Here is a 23,733-nt window from a genome sequence, read left to right on the forward strand (position 1 = left end):
GAAGGTGTGGGCGGGGGAGGTGGCGCGACGCCACGCCATGCCACGCCACGCCACGCCACGCGAGGTATTCTCCCCTTCTCTGTCGTCTCACAGGGCAGAACCTCGGCTCAGGGCCGCTGGTGTAGTTCAGCTACGATGCAGAGGCTGCGTACGAGGAGAAAACCGGGTCAGCTGCAAGGCAGAGAGGAAAAGCCACGCGCATGGGGTTTTGGTAGGTAGGAGATGGCAGGGATGCCGGTGAAGGCGTACAGCTGGGGGAGGGTTCCCCCGTAATGTTACCGTACTGCATGTGCACCTCCTAAATAAACTCAAGAGCAGGGATGACTGGTAAGGAGTCCATAGGCCGTGGCCAAAAGTAAGCAACAGGTCTTTAAAATAGAGCAAACTTTATTGCATGAAATAATAATGGGGAGCGATAAGGGCAGAGATCCTTGTTGGAAGTGCTGCCGCATCTGTACCACGCAGAAGGAGTTGCGCTACCATTGCTGCGTACGGCCGGCCAGGAGAAACGCTGGCCGGCCAGGAAAGGGTCACTGCAACCTGTGGACTCCTACAAATGTGGTTCCATCCTGATTAGCTGTACAGTTGAAATTGGTCACCATAAAAAAGACTAAGAACTCACGATAGCAGCAATAGCAGGACAGTGAAGATGACTTGCAGTTATGCAGAGAAAATGCAAATTTCAGTACAAGGATTATGCAAACTGGCAGAGCAAGTAAGTACACAGTCACCTTTATTTAAAAAAGCGTTTCTATCACTTGAGCTTGGTAAGAAAAAACTTGATGGGCTCAATCAAGTACATTCTAGAGCAGTAACGATTCCCAAATAGCAAAGGGCATGAGACATGCACTGGGATGGAGAAGGTGTTTTTGTTGCTGTCTCACGTAGACTGTGACCTCATTAGCAGTCGAGACTGCACTGGTGTCCTGATAAGCATCCCTTTGGACTGAATTACTTGCCAGTGAATATAGGTGCTAATTAAAGTATGGAACCTTTTTTTTTTTTCAGGTTAAGCCATTAAATATTAGTTTCATTATTTAACAAATTTGTAGCTAGAACATGCAGAAAGACTGAATAGTCTCTTGAAGAAATGAATAGTTGTACACTTTTTATGGCAGAGAGAACTGAGGCATGCTAGACATTTCAGCAAAGTACATTAATACTAAGTATTTAATACACAGGGATGGCATTCACATTGCTGACTTGTGTAACCATAAACAGAAGTACAAAGGAAGGTCTCTTCAAAGAAAATCAAGTCAGTTGCACACTCGGTTTGTCAAACTACTGACCAGTGGGAATTGCATTTTTCATTCTGGTTTTAAGAGAACTTCTTCATGAAGTGCAGTTTCAGGTATGCAATGGTAAGGAATATTACTGTCATGCAGGCAAGAGCCAGGTGGTTCTGCCACAGGCCCCAGCTACTCACATCAATGCCTTGATTTTTCAGATACTCATTTCCTGTGCACCACCTATGGATAAATACACACACATTTATAAACTTAGTCAGTTTGAAATATCTAGGAAGATGCCTAGAAGTTGTAGAGTGATTTCATGTCTACAATAGGCCAGGCAAACACCAGCTATATGTTACTATTTTATTTTCTATTTGTAAATTTGTTTTTCTTGTAGCTACAATCAGTTTCTTGGAGGAAGCTGAAATGGATTTTGTGAGGCTGTATAATTGTAGTGCGTGTGTGTGGGTTTCAGTAAACACAGTTTAAAGAAAAGTGAGAAGCATAATGCCAGATATTTATAGTGTTATAAATACTAAATATGACAATAAGCCAAATATTCTCTGTAGACAGAATGCAAAAACCCAGTCAAAACTTCGTTTCCGATATAAAAAGTCTCAGATTCTGCTGGTCGTCATTGAGTATCTCACAAACAGACTAATGCTTTAGGACTTTCTAACTTACTAGTGGTGGGATTCATTTTAATGTACCAAAATACTTACGGCCGGCTTAGCTGTCGATAGTTATCATTGCTGATTAAATTTGTGTCATTACTGCTGCTACAAAAGTTCAGATCAGTCAATTCATTGATTTGTAAAGCCTTTTAAAATAAAAGAAACAATGACAACAGAAATTAGTAGGTAAAGGAATGATACATTAACAAGATGAGATATAATTCAATTCAAATTTATTCTAAAAACTTATCACTATTTATTATGCTGGTCAAATCCCCATTTTTTTAACCGAGCAGCAGGATTCTTTTTCTTTTAAGAGAGGAATGTATGCAGTCCACATCCTGTAATGCATGCGTGTCACCAGGCTTTAACACCTCCCTCAGGCTAGACTATTTCTGCACAGGCATATTAAAGCCCAAATTTCTCTGTGAAACATCACCCTGGCTAAAATTATCAAAAATTAGGAGAAAAGTTTTAACTTGACAAGTTTTTGATTGATGGAAAAGAGAAGAAAGGTTTTTTAGGGATAACATTGTTCTTTACTCTGTACCATTTTCATCCAACTGCATTCCAGTGGATGTAGTTGTTTAGTGTCTCTTTCATATGAGGTGTTTCCAAGTTACAGAAATGAGCTTTTCTAAACAGCAGTGGGTGCTGGTTGATGAGAAGCCTTTCTTGTTTGAAGATACTGCACTATGTTCTGAGGTTGCTGTATTTAATTAACTTACCTTTTGCTCATTAGCCCATAAAGTTTGGAGTTTTCTTTATCATGAGTAAAGACATTTCTTTCTAGCAAAGCTTTTCCAAGTCTGTACCCAGGAAAATACAGCACTTACTGTCATTCCGTATCGAGGGATGCTAAAGTATTTGAGCCAGGAGAGCCAGGACATGATGCTTGTGAGATTGACCAGCAACCCAGAGAAAATCTAGAGGCAAGGATTACAAAAAAGCCCCAACAACAACAACAACAAAACCGAATTAGAAATTACATGCTGTTACCATGTGTTCTTCTCTAGCTCTTGACTTTGCTTCTTCAGATTAAAAACAAGTAGGAATGCATTTCTAAAAGAAGAAACTCTTTCAGTGGAACAACAGAGGAGAGGGAAGGAATCATTTCTGTTACCCAGCTTTGGGCCATAACCCCATGTGGTCCTTCGCCTGACTTCCCGTCTGTGGCTCCCACATGGGTTCACATGAACTATCTGCTGTTACTTGCGTGTGTGGAGCTGCTGGACGTGTGCACTCGGTTTTTCCTTGCGTTCCCTGAGTCTGAGGCAACGTGTTTTTGGGCTGTTGGTTCAGCACTGCCTTATTGTTTATGGTGCCTGTCTTCGAACTGCAGCTGTTTGTGTGTTGTCCAGTTCTAACATGCCTGATGGTTGGGTCTGCAGCTGAGGAGGGCAACTACGGTAGTGGTCTCAGAGAGCAGGAGGCTGCAGGTCATGTCCTCAGCCAGCCAAATTGGTCTTTGGCCAAAGCTAAAGGCAAAGGAACGAAATGTAGCTCTAGGCCACTTTTCTGCTTTCCAGGCAGTATGCTGGTTGCCAGAGCCTCAGAGAAGAGGGCCAAGGAACCACTCTCCCTCTCCCTCGCACCCAGCTCCCCGGTCCTTGTTAGTTAAAAGGACAAATCAGAATATTCGACCCCACAGTATCAGAATAGTCAAATCAGACAAACCAGGATATTTGACATGCTCAACCCCACAGTTTTTTGCAGAATTCAGCTGAACTCTGTGCTGGTAGGATTTCTAGATTTCAGCATTTCTAGGATTTCACGATTCAGTCTAGAAAACTGAATAACGTTACTCACAATCATAAAAACAAATGTGATAGTCATGAGCAGGTTTGCTACAGCGACCACACTCTGTCCTGCTGCAATGGCTAATGCCATAGAAGTGGCTGTGTAGGACACCATCATAAGGGTAAACATCATTGTAAAGAAGGCTTCTACTGTTGGTTTCAAACCTTAAAGATCAAAACAAGAAGAGTTTCAGTATGATCCTGCCAAAAGCTCTACCATAACCTGAATGCTATTCTGACTTATGTAGTGTATCCTGCCTACAGAATACGTTTTGTCTGACAGCATAGGCTATGTCTCTGAGACCTAAGACTGGAGTGGGGCTTGTGACAGCCCATATGGGTATGCCCTGTTAACAGAGGACAGGCTGAATAAGTAGTATGCCTGTAACTGCAGCAACACTGGAGATAGCAGAATGGGTAGAAGTTACAGTAATGTACTCCACACAGTCCAAGGTGAAGGCTTCGCTGTGGCTTCAAGTTGTCTATTGAAGGACAGATTTCTAGAGCACTTCCATGAGCAGCAGTTGTACAGCATTTCACTTGTTTCCATCAGAGAGCTCTCTTAATAGACCTAGTGGCCTTTGGGCGTCTATGGATTTGGTAGCAAGGTCTATCTCACTCCAGTTTCGCAGTCTGAGAGCCTCTTGCTGATGCAGACTTGTTTCCTATTCCTTAGGGGAAAAAACTCAGACCAAAGCAAACTGTGATTATTTTAAATTTTGCTTGCACTTTCCAGCTTTTGGGACATCCCAAAAGGATGTTGTGATCTGAAACCTTATCCTAGGAAAATGGCCTGCTTGGGACGTGTTTTGAGGATGATGTTTGAAGGCGGTCTAGAGTTGTAAAACTTGGCTCCAGCAATTTTCAAAGTCTGCTCACTAACCGGAAGGCATTTCACCAAAAAGAACAAGCTGATATTAATTCGCACAATATTAAGCTCTTAAAACAAAACTTTTTCTTTGATAGCTGTTCTTGCAAGGATGGAAAAAGTATCTTGTAAAAGTCACTGGAAGCTAAGATGGCCATAAATGAAAAGGAACAAATCAAACCTATGTAGAAATGGTTATGGCACACTTCCTTCCAGGGACAGTGGAGATGAGACATGTCACAGATTCTGACATGAATACTTAAATCTTTGAAAGTGTGTCTTTTCTGTAAACAGCATGGTATGCTAAAAGCAAGCATGGTAACCACTGCTGTGCCCATGTGGTGCTTTAGCCTATATAAATATACATGCACATACATAAAATGTGAGTGCCTTGTTGATTTATTGAGAGGGTTGTAATAGGACTGTAGGAGACCATACTTGCCTAACATGAAGTAAATTATACAGGTGAAGATGATGCTTGGTATAGTCCTCATGGGTATTAAATCAGCCATTAGCTTTGAGATGAAATATGCAGATGTTCTGTAGTACCCACTGATATATTCATGTCTGGAACACAGAGATATATACAGCATATTACAATTTTCATCACTAAAAACCGGTAAGATTATTTTTGCCTGGAGACAAATGAATTCTAGCTCAAACTGGAAAAAAAGAGTTCTTTCATGGTTAGGCTGTAATGCAAATGTCCAGTAAGCCACATACTATAGTAATGGTGGCATTTTCATATGCAAATGAATATGGATACTTGTGCACATAATTTTTAGTAAGTGTCATGTTGTCAAAACAGAGAGAGAGGGTAAAGCTTAAATAATTTCCTTTTCTGTACAGTGTAATCTGCATAGCTTTAAAGAATCCAGTTAGATAGTATTTACTGTCCTCACTATCAAGTCACAAACTTATTAATCAATTCCTAAATTGAGTATTGGGGGGGGGGGGGATGTCCTACATATGTTAATAATTTTAAACTCTGAGTCATTTGCAATTGTAGGTACCGTTTGGGGGATTTGTAGACAACTCACTGACAGGCTCAAAGAGTACCTCTGCAATGAGCACTAACAGTGAAATAATTTGAAAACTCTGCACTAGTTGTATTTAAATGACAATTAGCTACAGCAGGGCAAACAAACTCTCTAACAGTAGTCCCTGATAACCTTTTTGTATGTTTTACTTACATAAATATCTTTTTTTCCACAACGAAGAGTTCAATAGCTGAGATGCTGCTGAAACACTGGTTGGTGGTCAGAAAGAACATTGCACCCACTCTACAAAAAGCAAAACGGCAAACTGTTATTAAAAATGTGATGTAAATGTAGTGTTTCCACTACAGCGTATGTAAATCTGACCATAGTGCCTGGAGCTCAGCAGTATGTGACCTCCCATCCCAAATTCCACAGGAGGAGGCTTGGCTGCAAGTCTGAGTCTGTAACAAGCCTGAAGTAGACATGGCACAGGCAGTATTTGTTATTCACGTGCAAGGACAGGATGTTCAGTGATACAGTCAAAGGATAGAAAATGAACTTATTTTCCTTATTTTTTTAAAATGTAATTTCCAGACATGTTAAAAATTCTCAGTCTGTGAGGCATTTGCCTGATGTAAACTGTGAGGAACTGAATTAGCAATGCGAGAAGTTGTTTTCACCTTTTCCACTAAAATTTAAGGTTTTGCTTTCACACTTTCATATTCAGTTTAAAACTGGGCCATTTTTAAGTAAATGCTATGAAGTGTTTCAAGACTAAGAACCCAGAGCTTTCTTAGTTGCAAATGCATTTGTTGGGTCATGTACATACAGCTGTCAAACTTATACATAGACTAGAATAATTTTAAAATCTAGCTTTACACACACCTTCTGACTTACTGCTGGTAAACTCAAGTGTGTATATAGAAGCAGTTGCAAGATCAAAGCTTTAGTTACCCAGGTTTATGTAGCCAAGTCTGTATATTTTAATCTTTAATCTTTTTATCCTGGGGAAATCTTTGCAGAAAAGAAGTTAAAATGCTGCCATGCTGAATTAAGCCTTTTTGATATGTTGTCTGCTGTTCAGCGTTTTCAGCAACCTGACTGACACTGAAAAATGTCATCCTACAGAAGCAGCGTTACTCACTTCATTTGGACTGCTTGTCCAGGTTACAACATGGGAGGGCAGAACTGCATCCCCCTCTCAGTTCTGCAGGGACCTTCCTAGAGGCAGAAGAATATTCTGACTTCGAAGTAACTAATGTAGGCTTGGCCTTACCTAGTGATGTGAAGGGAAGCATTTGCTTCAAAGAAGTAGGTATATTTCACAAAGAGCTTATGGGTTCCTTCTCAGCCTCCAAGCTGTTCATTATCCTATTGCAGCCATGAGGGAGCTTTATCAAATTTTTGGATATCCATTACCTAAACTGACTAACCTGTTTTGTAGTCCAGCGGAGTCCTCTTTAAGTCCAAAGAAAATGGCACCTACAACCAGTCCCAGGAAAGCTGTAACACACAGCTGAACATCAAAAAGGAAAGAAAAGTATTATTCTCATTGCTTTTAAAGCTTCGGTAGTTTTCTTGAAATATGTAGTGTGTTAGTGTAGATTGACAGGAAATGTTTCAGAAAGCAGAAAAACTATCCACGCTGGGAAGGGAGTTGATGGGGCGGTTAGCAACCTGCAGCACAGCAGTACTTTGAGTTTTGTGCCACGGTATCCTTCTAGAGGTGTCTGGGAGACAACAGCTTCCCAGTGCCACCTGCCTTCAGTGGCAGCCAGCCGCTGCTGCCTCGTGCAGGCAAGGCACTGGGAGGGCTAGAACGGAGGGACAGTACAGGAGCTGGCTCTTCTGTGGTGGCACTGGCAGGAGGCACATTCCTGCAACAGTATCCCAGCTTTTCCCTGACCTCCTCCCAGGCCAGATCTATGACCTGAGGGAACTGCTCTGGGAGTGCTGGGAGGGTGCTAACACCAGCAATGGGAGGAGGACAATAGTAGGGGCTTGGTGGGGCTGGTTAGAAGGAGCAAATAACACCTATCTCTAGAGGAACCCCAGCATCATGTGTACCTCAGCCAAGCTCTTTTCCCCCAACACTGTTTCAGCCATTCTTGGATGTCGTGATCAAGTTAATTGGTGATGTATTGCAACATCACTCCTTTCTCCCTACTGCTACTCTCCACCATTCATCCTCCTTGGGACAGTCAGTGACTTCCCGTCTGCTGTCAGTGAGAAGGGTAACTTCAGCTTTAGGGCTGACCACAGCTCTTCAGTGCAGTGCTGCTGTGGGGGTTTCTCTGGAGCCATCCCAGTGTTACTCTGAGTTTAGCAACCAATAGCCGAAAGCAGTCTTTCCTGAGCTTGGAGATGACAGTTCATTTTCATGCTCCACAGTGTGTAATTGCTGGGCTCTATCACACATCTTATTCACAAGATTGTTTTTTACAAGAGCAAGATACTATGGGCTATAGGTGTACTGACATTTGCAGTCTATAACACAATTGAAATAGTAAAGATAGCAGCTGCCTCAAGGATATAATTTAAAAGACTTAAGTATGTACATCACACTTTTTAGTGCTAAATGCAAATGACAAAAATCTTAGGAAAACTGATGGTATCAGGCGGTTCTGTCATTTTTAAGCGTGAGCAATGCATGAATCATAATACCATAAACCCCTTGATCCGTGGTACCCTATAACTAAGATCCTGCCGAAAGGAGCAAATGTCAGGGATAATTCAGCTCCTAAGCCAATTGCAGTGGAAAGCAGGGATCATATCAAGACCAGTTTGGAGCAGATTAATGAAAAAAGGCTTAATGAGCCGTGTACCTCTCAAAGAATGCTTGTAAAATCCATCCCTAATGAGGGTGGGGAGATAGAAAAGATTGTGAGAAACAAGTCAGGACCATTAACCTTGGGGTATTACGAGATCCTTGAGAGTCTAATTCTTGTCACAAGGTCAAGCTTTTACAAAGCAATTATTAAGGATCTCCATAGTATCAACATACAGACGCACACACACATACTCAAAGCCTTTTAACCTCAGGGATTCTGGACTGATTTCCCCTCCACACTGGCTGTTTGTTCACTCATTGTATAAAATATGATGAAGATAATTTATATCCCTGGCTCAGGACCACTTTTTCTATTGGTTCCTCTAGAATTGCTGAGACTTGCAGTGGGAGTTTTGCTGGTGCTGGGACTGCAGAGTTTGGCTCGTGAATTAGGGGATTCCTGAGGATTAGTCATTTTGTGGAGGTCAGCCAGGCATTCTTTATTTTTGAAGGCAATGTGCAGCTTTGAATAAATCAACACTTTTGGTGTGGATTCTTCTGAAAAAGCAGCACTAACAGGGCCAGTCATGTAGAACATGCTCATCTTCCATGGCAGGTGTTAGACCCTATTGTGGTCTTCATCACATCTTCTCCAGAAGACATCATCGCCATTACGAACAGTCAAATGCCCAAACAACACACACATTATAAGACTGTGAAAATTTTTTTACACTTGAGCCAACTGCCAGCACTTCACTGTGTGCTGAAGTTTAATTAAGTATGCAAGTGTAGTTAATTGTACAAGTTAACTTTCCCTGGTGGGGGAGAAGATTGGAGGCCAAACCCCACAGTGCCAATCCTGGACAATTAGAGTCAAGTCTGAAGAATGTTCCTGAGCAAATGTGTGAATCTACTTGGGAGATAATCTGCTCCTGGCCGGGAGCAGCAGAATACCCTGCTGGAAAAGATCCTGTCTCCCAAAGTCTTTCAGTAGTCCAAAATTAATTACTGAACAGTCCCTCATGCTGCTCATTTGGGAGCATTCAGGACACCTTCTAGTGAATCAGATTTCCAGACCTTGAACACTCTTTTTTCAGATGCTTACTGGAGTCAAAATATCAAGAGGCAAAACCATCCCGATGACTTACCTAATACAGGAGTGGAATAAATTCAATGTATACCACAAAAGGGTAGATACAAATGGCGTTACCTGAGCTATGGAAGCTTGAGGGTTTCCTACCAGATTTTTAAATGTGCGCTTGGACACCCATTTCAGCTGATGAAGGAAGGAATTGGCATACGTGATTTGTCGGAAAACTGCTTTTGTTTTCTTTTTATTTCCCAAAGAAATATTCTCTAATACTGCTTTTGTTTCTTGGTAGTAGGCAGAGTTGGAGTATTTTTCTGCTAACTTCTCAGCCAAGGTTTTATCATAGTCAGTGCATTCTTCAGTGCTCTCTGCTGAAAAGATTAAGAAGAAATATCACCATTTCTGTAAGGGATGGGAAGATTGTTTAGGAGTTAAGCCAGGAGAGTTATGTTGGGGTGGGAGAGTTACTAATGAACCAGAAGAATTAATACGCACATTTAGTTCCAGTGATTCATTGCACTCAGTCTCATAGCATGCAATTCAAAAGAGTCGGTATAAATAAGACCAAACTTCTGTGTTTGGCTGTGCAACCTGTCCCACAGGCAGCAGCTTCACAGTAGACTGACTAAGTAAACCCTTGTCTGCCAATGCTGCCAGTTTCAAACTTCAATCTGACTTCTAATCAAAAAGTGATCCTATCCCCCCACCTCCACCCCCACTTTCTGTAAGTGACCTGCTTTGCAGATCTGATGAGATAATCTTAGACCTCCTAGACTTTTAAGTCCAGGTAATCCTGCATGTCAGTCAAACTTTTGAGTCAGTCATAAAGAAATTTCAGCTGGAGCTCCTTTTTTTCTCAACTGTAGTCCAGTGTGTGCTTTTCCAATGACAAATACAATGTGTGTTGCTAGCTGTAATATTAGTCAGACCCTGAATACAGCATTTTTGTAAAATGCTGGTTGCTTCTTTGGTAAAGATATAGCGAAACTGTGTGTTTGGGCACATAGCATATTCATTATTTCACTTCCCTTTTCATTCATGTGAAAAGAGAGCGTGCTATTAATGAGTAGCAACAGACAGGATGAAAAAGCATGCTACTGAACGTAGGTGAGATTTGATTTCTTAGTTTGGGGATAATTTCTGCCTTACCACAACTTCAGGGAAGTATTAGGAGAACACTGGTCCCCTATCTCTGGCCCCTCTTCCCACCGTACTCAGAGGAAGTAAAACAGTAATTTCATAACAGATAAACCATTGCATTAGGTTAAAAAATACAAGTCATAACTGCATCAAATTATGTCCCTAACTGGAACAATTGTCCTGGTTTATCATCTCTGCTTCTGCAGGACTTCAGTTGGGTTGCCTTGAAGATGACAGCAGCTCTTTCTCTGTGTTGAGAGGTAACAAAACAGTTTCTTATATTCCCAGACATTTTAACTTCAACACAGGAAAATATTCTTTCACATTTAACATCTTGTAATTTGAGTGTGACACAAAAGTATACAGGTCAGTTTATGAAGAAATGGGTAGCAATGATGAATTACTAATTACCTTTTTATGAGAGGCAAACTATTCTTGCATAGACAAATATTTTATATACTAGGGCTGTATGTGAATTTGGTACTTATTCAGGTTATGCTAATTATTTTCCACGTATAAACAAAATTATTTAGGAACGGTGTGTTGGGTTGGTTTTTTTCCTTTAAAGCAACACAGGTCAGCAGTACGTATACTCTCATGCATACAAATAACCGTACGCTTGTACAACATGGTTATTGGTTGTTTGACACCTGTAAGTGATTTTTCTGTGTTGTACTGGACACCTTCTGGCAAAATACATGTTATGATAATTTCACTCAGCTCTGGTTTTCATACCTGTGTTAGTTTCATCGGTCTTGCTCATTGCCACCGCAGTGGAGTCTCCGTTAATGATGTCCAGGAAAAAGTCGGCAGGGTTGTTGTATGGCTCACACTCGTAGCCTGTGGCAACAGCATTACAAGCCCTAAGCGGCAGTTGTGTGACTGGCAGAAGACTGTGTGTAGCTGTCACGAACACAGCCACGCCAGTCTGCCCATTGAGCAGCCCGCACCATAAGCATTACAGGCTTCAAAAGGTCCGTGCTTAGCCAAGAGATGAACGGCACTGCCGGACAGCTCTGTCTGTGAAAGCAAGGTGACAGCTGGCAATGTGCCCTTCTCAACCCTAGCCTGTGCTTTGTCTAATTAAGATGTGCCCAGGAACAGTTGATTAGAGGTTAGCCCTATCATCCAAATCTACATATGCATCAAGAGATGAAACACCAAGAGAAATGCTTAGCCTGTTAGAATCCTGGGCTTGCTACTACACACTATGCCCAATTCTGATCAAGCGCCATTGGCATTTTATTCAAGTTAGTGCAAACTAAAGATGTTGCTGCAGTTGGCCCTGCTGTGCGATGTGCTCACCGATAGACTGGAAGTACTCGATGGCGTGCTGAGTGGGCCCATGGTACAGTACTCTCCCCACAGCCAGCAGCGTCATGTTGTCAAACAGTCGGAATATAGAGTACCGAGGCTGGTGGATGGAGAAGATTATTGTTTTTCCTTGTTTTGCCATCCTGAACGTGAAGTGAAGAACGACAGAGATGTTAGCTTTGCAAGTCGGTTCAGCATTTAGATAAGAGAATTCGCAAGTTCAGTTAAGCCTTGGTTAAGTTGGACTAACTTGGTGTGCCAGAGAGGGGAGGGGGAAGGGAAAAAAGAAAAAAAAGAAAAAGAAAATATTTAGGTCATATTTATAGCGTCTGTGTGAGAAAAGAAAGTTCCCTCTTGCTGGGAATGTTGTTGGAGGGGAAGGTTCTGCGAAGATTTTCATGCAGACAGAAAGCTCTGGAGAGAGGCGTTTGAGTCCTCTTTGCTTGTAGTAAATGCAAAATGATGTAAAATTTGCAAATAGAGAGTGTGTTGTGCTTGTTTTCACAAAGATTGGCCTGATATTTTGTGATGGGGAAACAGCTAGCTGTGTTCTAACTACCATCCATATTGAAATCAATCACCTTACCAGACTGTACCACAGGGGTTTTAATCACTTTTCTGGCCCAGGTAGACATGAAGATAAATGAAGCTGTCTGTGACAGCTATCACAGACAAACTGCAGTCCCGGCATGCACACGCTTTGTGCAAGGCACTTTGTGTACTGCTGTGAGCAGCTGCTTTGGAGCGAGAGAGTTCATACAGCCTTTTTCCTATCCTCTTTGCAGCCTTGGCTTGCTGGTAAACAATTACATCTGATTTCCCTGTTTGCTCATTCTAACTGTAATTTAAGTCAAATACAACTGAAATGTAGCAGAGTTAAATGGTGAAAACAGGAAGCTGTTTCCCAGGCCATCACCTTTTCAGTAGCAGTAGGACAGCGTTAGCAGTACTGGCATCGAGTCCTGTAGTTGGCTCATCCAAAAACAAGATGGCAGGATCCGTGATGAGCTCCATCCCAATATTGGTCCTTTTCCGCTCTCCTCCAGACACCCCGCGAGTGAACTGTGTGCCAACCTGCCACAAAACAAGAAACTTGTCTCATTTGGCCTGACAACAAATACTTCAGTGAACAGCATCCTACCGACGTGGCAGCATTTTGGAAGAGCTGTAAGAAATTTTGACCCTACTCTCAGGTACAGATGTAGATGTTACCTCACATGTAGGACATTTCTTAATGTTAGTATTACTTGAGGTGTTCTCTTTTGCTCCAACCACAGACTACCTTTCCCCTTCCCCACAATATAATAGCATATGGCAGTATCATTGCAGAGTCCAGGCAGACTGCCGTACATAAATGTTATTAATTATTGTATTACTGAAATAGTCTGTTTAATTATACTTTTCTTTTATCGGACATGTTAATCCATTTGGTTAATTAAATAAATCACTTAATACTTGTTCATGATTTAAGCACCATATTTACACGCCTTACCTTGGAATCTGCCACTTTGCTCAAACCCAGTTCCTTGATGATCTGATTCACTCGTTCATTTTTTTCCTGTTCCTTCACTGACTTTGGCAAACGGAGTGCTGCTGAGAACTTCAAATTTTCTCTTACAGTCAGGGTTCCCATCACCACATCATCCTTCATGAAAAAAAAAAAAGTAGATACTTGGTGGTCGCTTAGCAATTTCTATTTTTTCCTCTGACAACTGCATCTACCTGTGTTTTATGTTGTCCTTGCATGCAGAGGGACAGTAGCAACCACCAGAACATGCAGTAAGGTGCATCTTCAATGCCTGTGTTATAGCAGAGAGTTGATTCCATGCACATAATTATAAATGCCTTTATTCATAAAGCAACGCAATATAGGAACATCCTCCATCATGCATGATATCAAAATGCATAAATAGCAACGTATTAAAAACTATCCCTCATGTATTCTTACCTTATTCAATTTTTCGGAGGTGTTGAGTGAGATACGGAAGGGCTAAAGGGACCTAAGGAGCCGCTACAACTCAGGTTGCTATCACTGTACGTTTGTAAATGTAGCCTCAGTCCACTGCAGGTAAGAGCAGGGATAAGGAAGGAGAAGAGAGGTTGGGTCCATGTGGGGTAAGGGGAACGTTTTCCGAGCTTGTTTCAGCAAAGGAGGAAGGAGGGTAGGTTTTTTAGATACTAGCTACTTGTCTTTTGCAAGAGGAATCTGTCAGATGTAGGAAGTCGAGAGTTACGTGTTTCTGTAACATGCTGACTGTACTTTTATAAGGAGTTTTCATGGATGCACCTCTTCAGGTCTTGATAAACTGCAAGCATGCTGTTGAGCATAGGTAGTAGGGAGTGGAAAGAAATGAAAATAGGGATGCAGTTTTCCTTCTTTCGTCCTTCACATGTCTTTCTCCCCAGCCCACCCCCGCAGGACAAAGGTTTTCTTAGAATGGGACTTATTGACATTGTCCTGGGCAAGCGGAGATACAAGCTATATATTACCAGAAAGCATCACAGTTGGAAAATACTCCATGCATATTGGTAGCCTATGGCTATTCCCCCAAATGGAGAACAAAGACGGATCCAAAGCATCCGCCTCCGTTGACTCTAGAGCATTAAGGAAAGAGACTCAAATACAAAGTAGAGTCACTTTCCCAGTGAGGGGGGATGTGTGGAGAGTTGCTACTGCACCAGTCTCGATTCTTGGATCAAGGCAAGGTACTTGCAACACTGCAGCAACTTCTTACAGTTGCAGTCAGAAGGGGACAATAAAATCCATAGAGTGATAAAAATTACTTACCTGTACTACGTATCCAGAGGTACATTTAAAGTTGGCAGGCTGAGGAGCTCCATTGATCAAAATGTCACCGGAAAGCCCATGGGGATCCTTTCTTGCAGCCAAAATGTCGAGTAGCCTAGGAGAAAAGTTGATTACTTTGTCAGATGAGCATGCAGGAGGTAAGCTCTCTGAACCACAACCCCAGCTCATGGAAGAAACAGTTACATAAAAGCATCCCACATTAAACATTTGCTATTTAGAAAACCCCTAGCAGTTTTCAAGGGCTGAGTTTCTTTTGTCCTGGTTTCCTAAGGAACTGAGATCTGTGCTATTTCATAGTGCATTGCTGTCCATTTGTTTAATAATACGAACTTAATCTAGAATGATACATAAAGATCATGTATCAGGAAAGTGTGGACTAAAATTTAATTATATCTTTGTCATGTAAGCTGATTGTCTTTTTTTAATTCAGGTATTTCTCAGAAACCAGTGAGATTTGCACAGACCTAAATGAAAACAAAATCTTTCCCTGAATGTGTTGTCCATTACTGCTAAATATGTGCATGTTCATTTTCTCCTTTGTGTAATTTCTGTATAGGGCAAAGAGGGCACTTACGAAGATTTACCACTGCCAGTGGGTCCCAAAATTGCGTTCAGTCCTGGTCTCATGATGCCACTGTAAGACAAAACAGATAGGTTTTACAAAATAGATGGGATGTTTTTATCTCTCTTAGTGTTTCATCTGGTAGGCTAGTGTAAATTATCTGTAGAACTACCTTCCGTATCCCATTAATTTTGGAATTAATGAAGCAAACAATATTTATGATCAGTCAAACTCCACCTTAATTTTTATTCCTAATTCAAGAACTAATCTTCATATAATGAAGACAACACAGAAACTTGAGCAAAAGGTAGCAAAACCTCTATGCATGCTTTTACCCTCCTGGATCTCTAGAAGTAAAGCACACGCTTTAACCACCTTCAGTTCTAAAGGTATTATCCTCTTAGCAGAGAGAATAATGGTCCCTGTAGACAGAATATACTAGGGATTTGTTTGTACTTACAGAAGCTGCCATTGATGGTTTCTCTGTATCTGACTTTAAGCCACATGAAACTCAAAAGCCAGATAGAAAAGGTTTTAAAGTATTTGAGGAAAAGTCCCTATAGAAATGATACAGGATATGGAAATACTGCTGCCTTTTTTTTCTTTTTGCTGAAGCATGTGAAAGCGTTGCTGCTATTTTTCCTGACTAGCCCCTAAAATCTGTGCTCAACGAGCTTTGGTGTACACAAGAATCACGCTGCACACACAAGTGCCTGTCTGTATGTTATGATACCAGGTTTATCTTGAACTACAGTCTGGTACTGGTTGTTATCAGAAATCCAGGTAACAGCAATCTGAGTGTGGCTGTGGGTCTGACCCAGTACAGCTGTTCTTAGGGTCTAAGGACATGCAGCCTAGGAGGCTTGGTTTTGCTCTTCCTGATGCATATTTGTTTCCTTCAATTTCTTATTGTGGAAACGTATGGTTCCACAGATTAAGAAGCATACATATTATACATATATTATGTTACGTTAGCTGTGATTTTAACATGCACAAAAATATGTAACAAAACAAATGTAGATGTTGCATTTTCTAAAAGGGAAAAGCATTAATGTGTGTTAAACATTGGTCTTTTACAATAAGCCACAAGAGGGATCTCCTGCTGACATTGTTGCAAATGACCAGTGTCAGTCAATTAAGTTACCATAACATACAGCTCTTGAGGATAGTAGGAAAGATTTTAAGAGCTCATGTTTAGGAGGTGTGGAAGTTGCATGGGCAAAGAGCAGGACAGACAGAGCCACACAAAAGGGTGAATATTTATGATAGAAATTGGAGTTAGGGAGCTGAAAGTCACGGGTGACTTCGAATGGCATGTTGTGTGAGAACTTGCCACTTAGCTTAACTACTGAACTGTGAATGGGCAAACTTGATGCATAGATTATTGAACAAAGGCCATAACGACATGATTCCTTTACTGCAGTAGTGCTCAATGTCGGAAATAAAAAACCCAAAAGAGAAAACTTTACATCTCTTCAAAGTTAACCTAACCTTCATTTATATTGCTGTCTTAAACATTTTAAGTTAAAACCCCCCAAATTAACCTTCCCAAAGGGCACCTCAGGGAAGGAGACGCAAGCATTGAGGACCGGCTGTTGGTATCTCAGTTAAACACCACGGCACAGTAGGAGGCTTGCCAGGTAGTGTAAAACGACCACAGCTGGCTTGTGTGCACCCATGCTGATAGCGGCCAGGAAGGCTGTCCCTCCCTGGGGCCGGGGGAAATGGCACCCAGCAGCGTGAGCTCTCTGTGTACAGGCTCAGCTCTAATGACTGAAGACCAGTGGGGCCTAGCAGGAAGCTTAAGCACAGCTGATAGCAAACACGAAGCAACCATACACACATGTAATTTTTCTAAATCTTGATCAAATTCTGTATATTGTGCTTAGTGGTTCAGTGACATGAGTGGACTCAGCTGTCCGGACAGAAATAAAACACACACATACTCTAAAGAGATGTTTAAATACGTACTTGACATCTCTCAAAACTTCTTTATTGGCTGTTTTTTGACAACACAGGAACCCAGTCTTCATCTTCACATGGTAGCAGATGTTGTGGAAAGTTAGTACGCTTCCTCCCCTGCTGGCTAAGTCTGGAGAGCACTGCGTTCTGCTGGGGATGCCATTTGTATTCAAGTCTGACATCTGAATACTTAGGTGTGGCTGGCCTTCTGCCATTTTTCCTCTATAAATGAAAAAATGGGAAGCAGGAAGACTTGATTAGCTATGGAGAGGAAAGATGTGTCTGGTGGGTCCAGTCTTCAGCACTGGACCTGCTGTGGGCCTTGCAGATGTCCATCTAGGTCTCTCTCTTTCAGACAGACGTTTGGGTCTTGTGGGCTCAGACCTTGAGATGACACGGAGCTGATGCGGAGCTGGGTCTGCCATATTGTTTCACACCACATGCAGTGTTAGGGAGATAGAAGAGCCTCCCTCCACCCTGACGGTCTGTTGTGGTGGGTTGAACTTGGCTGGCCACCAGATGCCCACCCAAATGCCCTCTCAGGTGAATCTCTGCTCCAGCTCCTGGAGCACCTCCTCCCCCTCCCTCTTCACTGACTTGGTGTCTGCAGGGTTGTTCCTCCCACATTTTCTCACTCCTTTCTCACAGCTGCTGCACAGCATCTTTTACCCTTTCTTAAATAGGTTTTCAGAGAGGCACTGCCAGCATTGCTGGCACACTGGGCTTTGGCTGGTGGGAGGCGGCTGCACCTGGCAGGGGCAACCCCAGCTCCTTTCTCACAGAGGCCTCCCCAGGAGCCCCCCTGCGGCAGCACCTGGCCACGGGCACCAACTGCATCTGTTCTCCTGGTACAAGGAAGTAGGTACCTCTCACGGCGGGCACTAGCATGACATTATGCTCTTTCTGGAGGGCTGCCCCTGGCAGAGAGGTCTGTACACAGACTGCACGCTTGTTGGAAACCATGGGTACAACAAGTGACTCACTGAAAGATCGGCTTAAAACTGTTGAGGTCCAAAAGGACCTGGCCTTCTGCCCGTCCACTTCGTCAGACTTCTTTCTAGTTTTGAATGTGCTTATTTTGCCCATTAGATACTCTTTTAAAGGGGTGATTTGAAAGTAAAGATACTCCTCCTACCTCTAGCTCCTGCGCAATGGTAACAAAATCTAAAAATTGTTGGTTTATTTTTTTAATCAAAGTAATTTTGCCAAGGGTATGGGAACTTGGAAACTGACACCACTGCCGAGTAATTCTCTTCCTTAGATTTGCTTTCCATGTAAAAACTAGACAGTAGTTGTAGAATAGTTAAAGCTATCTCACCTTCCTTGTCAGCCAGTGACAGTGCAGTGCTCCTGCCTGTGAGCCATCCACCTGCACCATCGCGGCATCCCCAGCTGCCCCTTGTGCCTGCAGACCCTTGTCCCCTTTGTGCTTCCTAAATGGCACATGGTCATTTAGGTGGAAGGCAGGATCATGCTGACTCATCGGAGTCTAATTACTTTAATTGTCACTAGGGGGAATGTTAGTAATGCAGTAGTTCATAGGAACCAAGAGGGGAGATGAGCAGCTAGGAGCTCTGGGACTCTGGGATTATCAGTCCCATACCTTAGCATAGTTATACTGCTTGCAGCAAGGAAGAAGGCAAACTATGAGACCGTTTCAGACATACTGAATGAATTTGAGAGCAGATAATAAAATGAGCCTTGCAAAAAAAGCCGTTTAATCTAATGCAGTCATATGGTCACATAAAAAAAGAAGCCCTTATCTTGTTGGTTTCTTAAGGTTGCTTGACAGACAGATGAACTGTCCTTTGTGGCTATCAGTGCAGTGAAACTGCTGGAAGCCCTACTGTCAGCAACAGGCCTATCTGCATGTAGAGGCTGGTCCATCTGTCTCCCAATGATGCTATCCCAAATCTAGCCCAAGGTTGCTTCTTCTGACAAAACTGCAGTCTTCTGTGCTGGCAAAAATGTAAGGTCTTAATGTTTTAGTAATGAGTAATCTTGGCCCAATTTGCCTACAAAGAAAAGAAACTGTGTTCCAAATATAATTACAATGGGACTAGCTTTAATTTAAGCTAAAATGGATTTTGAGTAAGTTGAACATCAATTAGATGTGGAACATCAAAACTCTGGAGGCCTTTTATTGATAAACTGCCTACACTCTTCTCTGCTTGTGCTGGAGAAGACTTACCTACCCAAGGAAGGCAGCTAATCTTATAAGGCTATTTATACAGTAGTTTCTGGGCTAATCTGGCTGGACATCAATCATTGCCATTTGAAAGGATGCTTTGGTAAAATAGAGATGTGCATTCAGAACAGCAGTGGGAACTTTTCAGTTAAAGTCTCACCATACACTGAGCAGATGTTTGCTAGCATTCCAAGCAAGGTACCAAACACTCAACCGCAGAGTAAACACCACAGACAGACATTATAAAATTTCTTGAACTGTTTAATAAACAGCAGCATGATGTGAGTGCAGAATTCTTCACATGACAGTGTGACTCTGACCTTGATATATCACTGCATCTGTAAGATACCTTGATATATCACTGCATCTATAAGATATGTAGATCAGTATTTTACTTGATCAGATTTTTTTCTCAGCTTAATGTTTCAGTATTACTGATGTAATGTTATGAGCAAATGGGGGAGTGTGAGGTGTAGCCTGACCTCAGGCATTATCAACAGAATAGTTAAATTCTTCTTTGTTTCATTTGGGTTTGTTGTTTTTTTCCGAAGACCAGCATAAAAACCTAACTCAGCACTTGCACTGAAATTTCAGAAATGCTCTTTAGAAAACAAACTTTTCATTTAGGAATGAAATGGATTCAATCTTCCAGACTGAACTTGACTGGCAGACAATAAGCACAGGATCAGAAACTATTTTCATAGATACAGGATCACACTACTTTCACAGAGTCGTTCTTAAGAACAGACAGTACATTGAAGTTAAACTTAATTTACCAATTGAGTTATGATTAGATTGTACACGTCTTTGCAAAGAACACTGCAGAAGCTAAATTAATCAGCTACGAGAAGGATTAGACATATCCATAGCAGACAGTCCCTCAACGGCTATTTAATACAGCTGTCGGCAGGAAAACCTCCAGTTCAGGAAGGTCTGAGCCCACTGACTGCCCAAATCTGCCAGAGAAAAATAGTGTTCTTTGATATTGTCCCTTGAGAAGGCATTGGTTACTGGCAACTATAAGTAGAGGCTGGATTCAGGTCTAGCTGGACCTGTGGTGTAAATCGGCATGGCCCTTCATGGCTGTCGAGTGCTTGTGCTACTTGCAGTGACAGGGTGAGATGCTGTAGGTGGAAGACACGGATTTGTCTGTGTGCTGTTCCTCCTGATGGCTGCCCCTTCAGGTAAAGGTGTATTTGTGAGCATATGCCATTTACCAAAGTAAAAATATTCTATTTCAGATGTTAGGTTAATACTGAAAGTAGCATTTTACACTTTCAGAGCTACTAGACTTTATTGCAGAAAGAAATTGCAGAATACTCATTCGCTTACAACTTGGTTATTTATCAGTTGCTCTATGAAATCTGTGTTGGCCTTCTCTCTTCTCAAAGGAGCATAATGGTTGCAAGGACTCCCATCACAACAGCTCCTTGGAATGACAAAATGAGAGACTTCTGGACATGATGGTTGGAAGGGGCCTTGGGAAGTCCCATAACCCAGCTTCTCCCTCTGAGTGGGACTGTTGCCAACAGGAGATCGGGGCAGCTGTTGTCTTTGCCTCGGTGACTCGTGTAAACCTGTGAGAATGGCGATTTGGATCTCCGCTAACAGTGTGCTGAGAGAAGATGAAGCGCTAACAGTGAAAATAATGCCTGTGTGCTAGAGTTAGGCTTTTGATTTGCTTTTCTTTTTTGGAGACCCTTTTTTCACTGTGGGGTAAGTACTTGCAGTGAGATAAACAGTTTGGTATTTTACAAACCAACCTTTGCATTTCTGATCTAGCAATAAACTTCACCATAGGAATACAGGGGCATGCTCCGTTACAGCTAACATAATTGTCAGCTGTTGCAATTGCTCCTTAGGAATGGATTTTTTAAAATATTACTTTAGGCCTTGTTTAAAAAATTATTTATTGCATTTATTATGACATACAGCCATGAAACGTTTTAAGTCAGAGCATGTGCAGGACAAAGAAACAACGATTATGAATGTTAATCAATCAAATCAATTTCTATGCAAACTAAAATTCTTTAAATGAAGTTTCCTAGAATTCATTGCCAATGACTTACAAATATCAACTTTAGATCAGAAATGAGCAGGAGATTCAATGACAATATGTACTGCCTGCTGTATTCAGAAATATTTGTTAATATGATAGAGTTTCATATCCTCATCATATGAACTCTAGGTATAATACATTATTTTTGCATCAGCTAAATATAAAATTTATGAACTCTTTGGGAATTCTACAAATTTAATTTGTTTTCCTGAATCTTTCTAAAATATTTTTATTGCCATTGATTTCAACATCAATTTCAGTTCAAGCCTAATAGAAAAAAGTTTTCTTCAGAGATACTTAGTCTCAGAAAATTTTGTCAGAAGGCAAAGTACTGGATCTTGAGATTTAACCTTTTATTAATGGGAAAATGAAACTGCTTCCTAAAAAACTATCATGAAATCTCTTTGCCCCCTATTTCAACACATGGAAAATAAAACTCAGTACGGTCACTTTCCTATGTATTCTTGTGAGATTTATAAAGTACGAAGTCTCGTTTTCCCTACATATTCAGGGACACTAAACAAAAACATAAACCACCAACAAAAGGTACTACAGAGTTCCATTGACTTAAACCTACGTGAACCACAGCAATACCATACCTGGGGTCTTTCAAGCAATTTCAGTACACCTATTTGTATGCATTAAGATACACTGTCTGTATAAAAAACTAAGTAGCATTCATTCCTGCCAGTCTTCCTGCAAAGCTTTTGGTATCAGAGGGATTTGCAGTTCAAATACAAAAACCAGTACCATAGGAGTAGTAGTAAAATTTTGAATGGGAAAATTCAGAAGTGCATTTTAATTGATTTTTTTTAAATCCAGGCAGTTATTCAAGGCATTTCATCTCTATAGAGAATAAGCATTGAAATTACTTAAGGAGGAAGAGTTTGAGAGACCCAAGAAGCTTTTAGCAGTTTTCTAAAGGAAACTGTCTCAAACCCTTTAAAAAAAATAGCCTGTTTTCTTTTTTCTGAATACTTGAACCTGCCAGAGAAACCACAATTAAGTGAGCTATTATTTTTCTCATTTTTAATGGTACAAAGTTTAGTCTTGCAACCTGCAAGCTGAAACAGTACAGTATGTACTACAAATGTGCGGTTTAGAGTTTGGATACATATAAATTCACAGAATTTGTAAGTATACCTTTTTTTTCCCCTCTTTAGTCGCATGCATTTACAGGGATGTAGACTGGCCAGAGAATGGATGTGGGCATGCAAAGAGGACGGTACAGCCTAGTACTGCCAGCCCAGGACCATATAGTCCTCTTTCGCGTGTAGGAAATTAAAACCATTTGAGTAAATAAGGATAATGCGATTCAGGCAATCTGTAAGTTAATTGCTAACCGATTTACTAGGGATTTGTAACCTACCTTCTGTTAAAAGAGCCCTGTGTGTTAATTGGGGACCGAGTAAGCAGTGCAGGTATTTGCATGTGTGTTATCTGTGGTGTATTAACATGCATGGGCAAACTCCGAGTATGGTAGTTCCTGCAAAATATTCTAACTTTTCACCTTTTTACTGGTTTTACTTTAAGCCTTGAAGATTTCGTCCCCCATTTATAAAACATATTTTCATTAATTTCTTGCCAAATTTCTCAGTAAAATCCCTTGAAAAGCTGGGAAAAGGTAAGGAAGTGTTTTGCTGTGTTTTCCTTGGCTGTTGGAGGAAAACAGCCACTAATTAGATTCTAAGGAATCTAATTCCTTAGCAATGGCAGAGAAAGCAATTCATGGAGGAAGAAGCAAGCCACTACACCGAATTAAATCTATCTCAGTAAAAAGGCTGAATTGCTGCTATCGACTCACTTACCAGCAGCAGGTCTGGGTCAGCACTGCAGGGCTGCTGAGGAGGTGGCAGAAGCGGTGGAAGGGAAGCAGGAGCCAGGGAAGAGAAGAGTGTGGCGTGTAGGAAGGCAGCCCCGACGGCTCGCTCAGCTTTGCAGGGCAGGATTGTCCCACCCGTCTCATCACGTCTGCTGCAAAACGGCCGTGAGCTGGGAGCTGGGCTCCCTGTGCTCCGTCACCCCCGAGGAGTCTCCACCCTCTCCCTGCGCACTGGGGAAGCCAGAGGGCTTCGTGGGGAGGGCAGGGCCAGTACGAGCCACAACCTTGACCTTTTTTTCTTTTAGCTGAACAATTTGTAAGCGAGCTGCAGCGCAGCACCTTGTCGGGAGCTGCCCCAAACCAACCGCATCGGTAGCAGTGACATTTGAATGAAGAATAGTATCTCCACCTGCCAGAGGCTCGCAGTGACGGCCAAGTCTGGCAGAGCTGGCAGGCCGTGATGA

At 41.8% G+C, this 23,733-nt stretch overlaps 1 protein-coding gene across 5 annotated transcripts; it reads right to left on the minus strand.

The window, feature by feature from the left end:
- Nucleotides 1-548: 548 nt before the first annotated feature.
- Nucleotides 549-23,493, minus strand: ABCG2 (ATP binding cassette subfamily G member 2 (JR blood group)). Of its 5 annotated transcripts, none has more exons than XM_075034610.1 (16): nucleotides 23,256-23,493; nucleotides 17,210-17,422; nucleotides 15,251-15,310; nucleotides 14,656-14,770; nucleotides 13,360-13,512; nucleotides 12,784-12,941; nucleotides 11,859-12,010; nucleotides 11,289-11,393; nucleotides 9,534-9,781; nucleotides 6,987-7,069; nucleotides 5,767-5,856; nucleotides 5,016-5,140; nucleotides 3,716-3,870; nucleotides 2,743-2,832; nucleotides 1,955-2,052; nucleotides 549-1,469 (listed from the first exon to the last, which is right to left on the minus strand). In XM_075034610.1, exons 2-16 carry the CDS (start codon nucleotides 17,413-17,415, stop codon nucleotides 1,319-1,321), a joined length of 1,989 nt encoding a protein of 662 aa, XP_074890711.1. In that variant the 5' UTR covers nucleotides 17,416-17,422; nucleotides 23,256-23,493; the 3' UTR covers nucleotides 549-1,318. The 5 variants fall into 5 exon arrangements, 4 of the variants coding, with proteins under 4 accessions (XP_074890711.1, XP_074890701.1, XP_074890720.1 ...); XM_075034600.1 differs by having other exon boundaries at nucleotides 9,534-9,784; XM_075034619.1 differs by lacking the exon at nucleotides 17,210-17,422 and having other exon boundaries at nucleotides 9,534-9,784; nucleotides 23,256-23,481.
- Between the last annotated feature and the right edge of the window lie 240 nt (nucleotides 23,494-23,733).

This window comes from Buteo buteo, chromosome 1 (assembly GCF_964188355.1).
Source record: "Buteo buteo chromosome 1, bButBut1.hap1.1, whole genome shotgun sequence".
In the NCBI taxonomy this organism is placed as follows: Eukaryota; Metazoa; Chordata; class Aves; order Accipitriformes; family Accipitridae; genus Buteo; species Buteo buteo.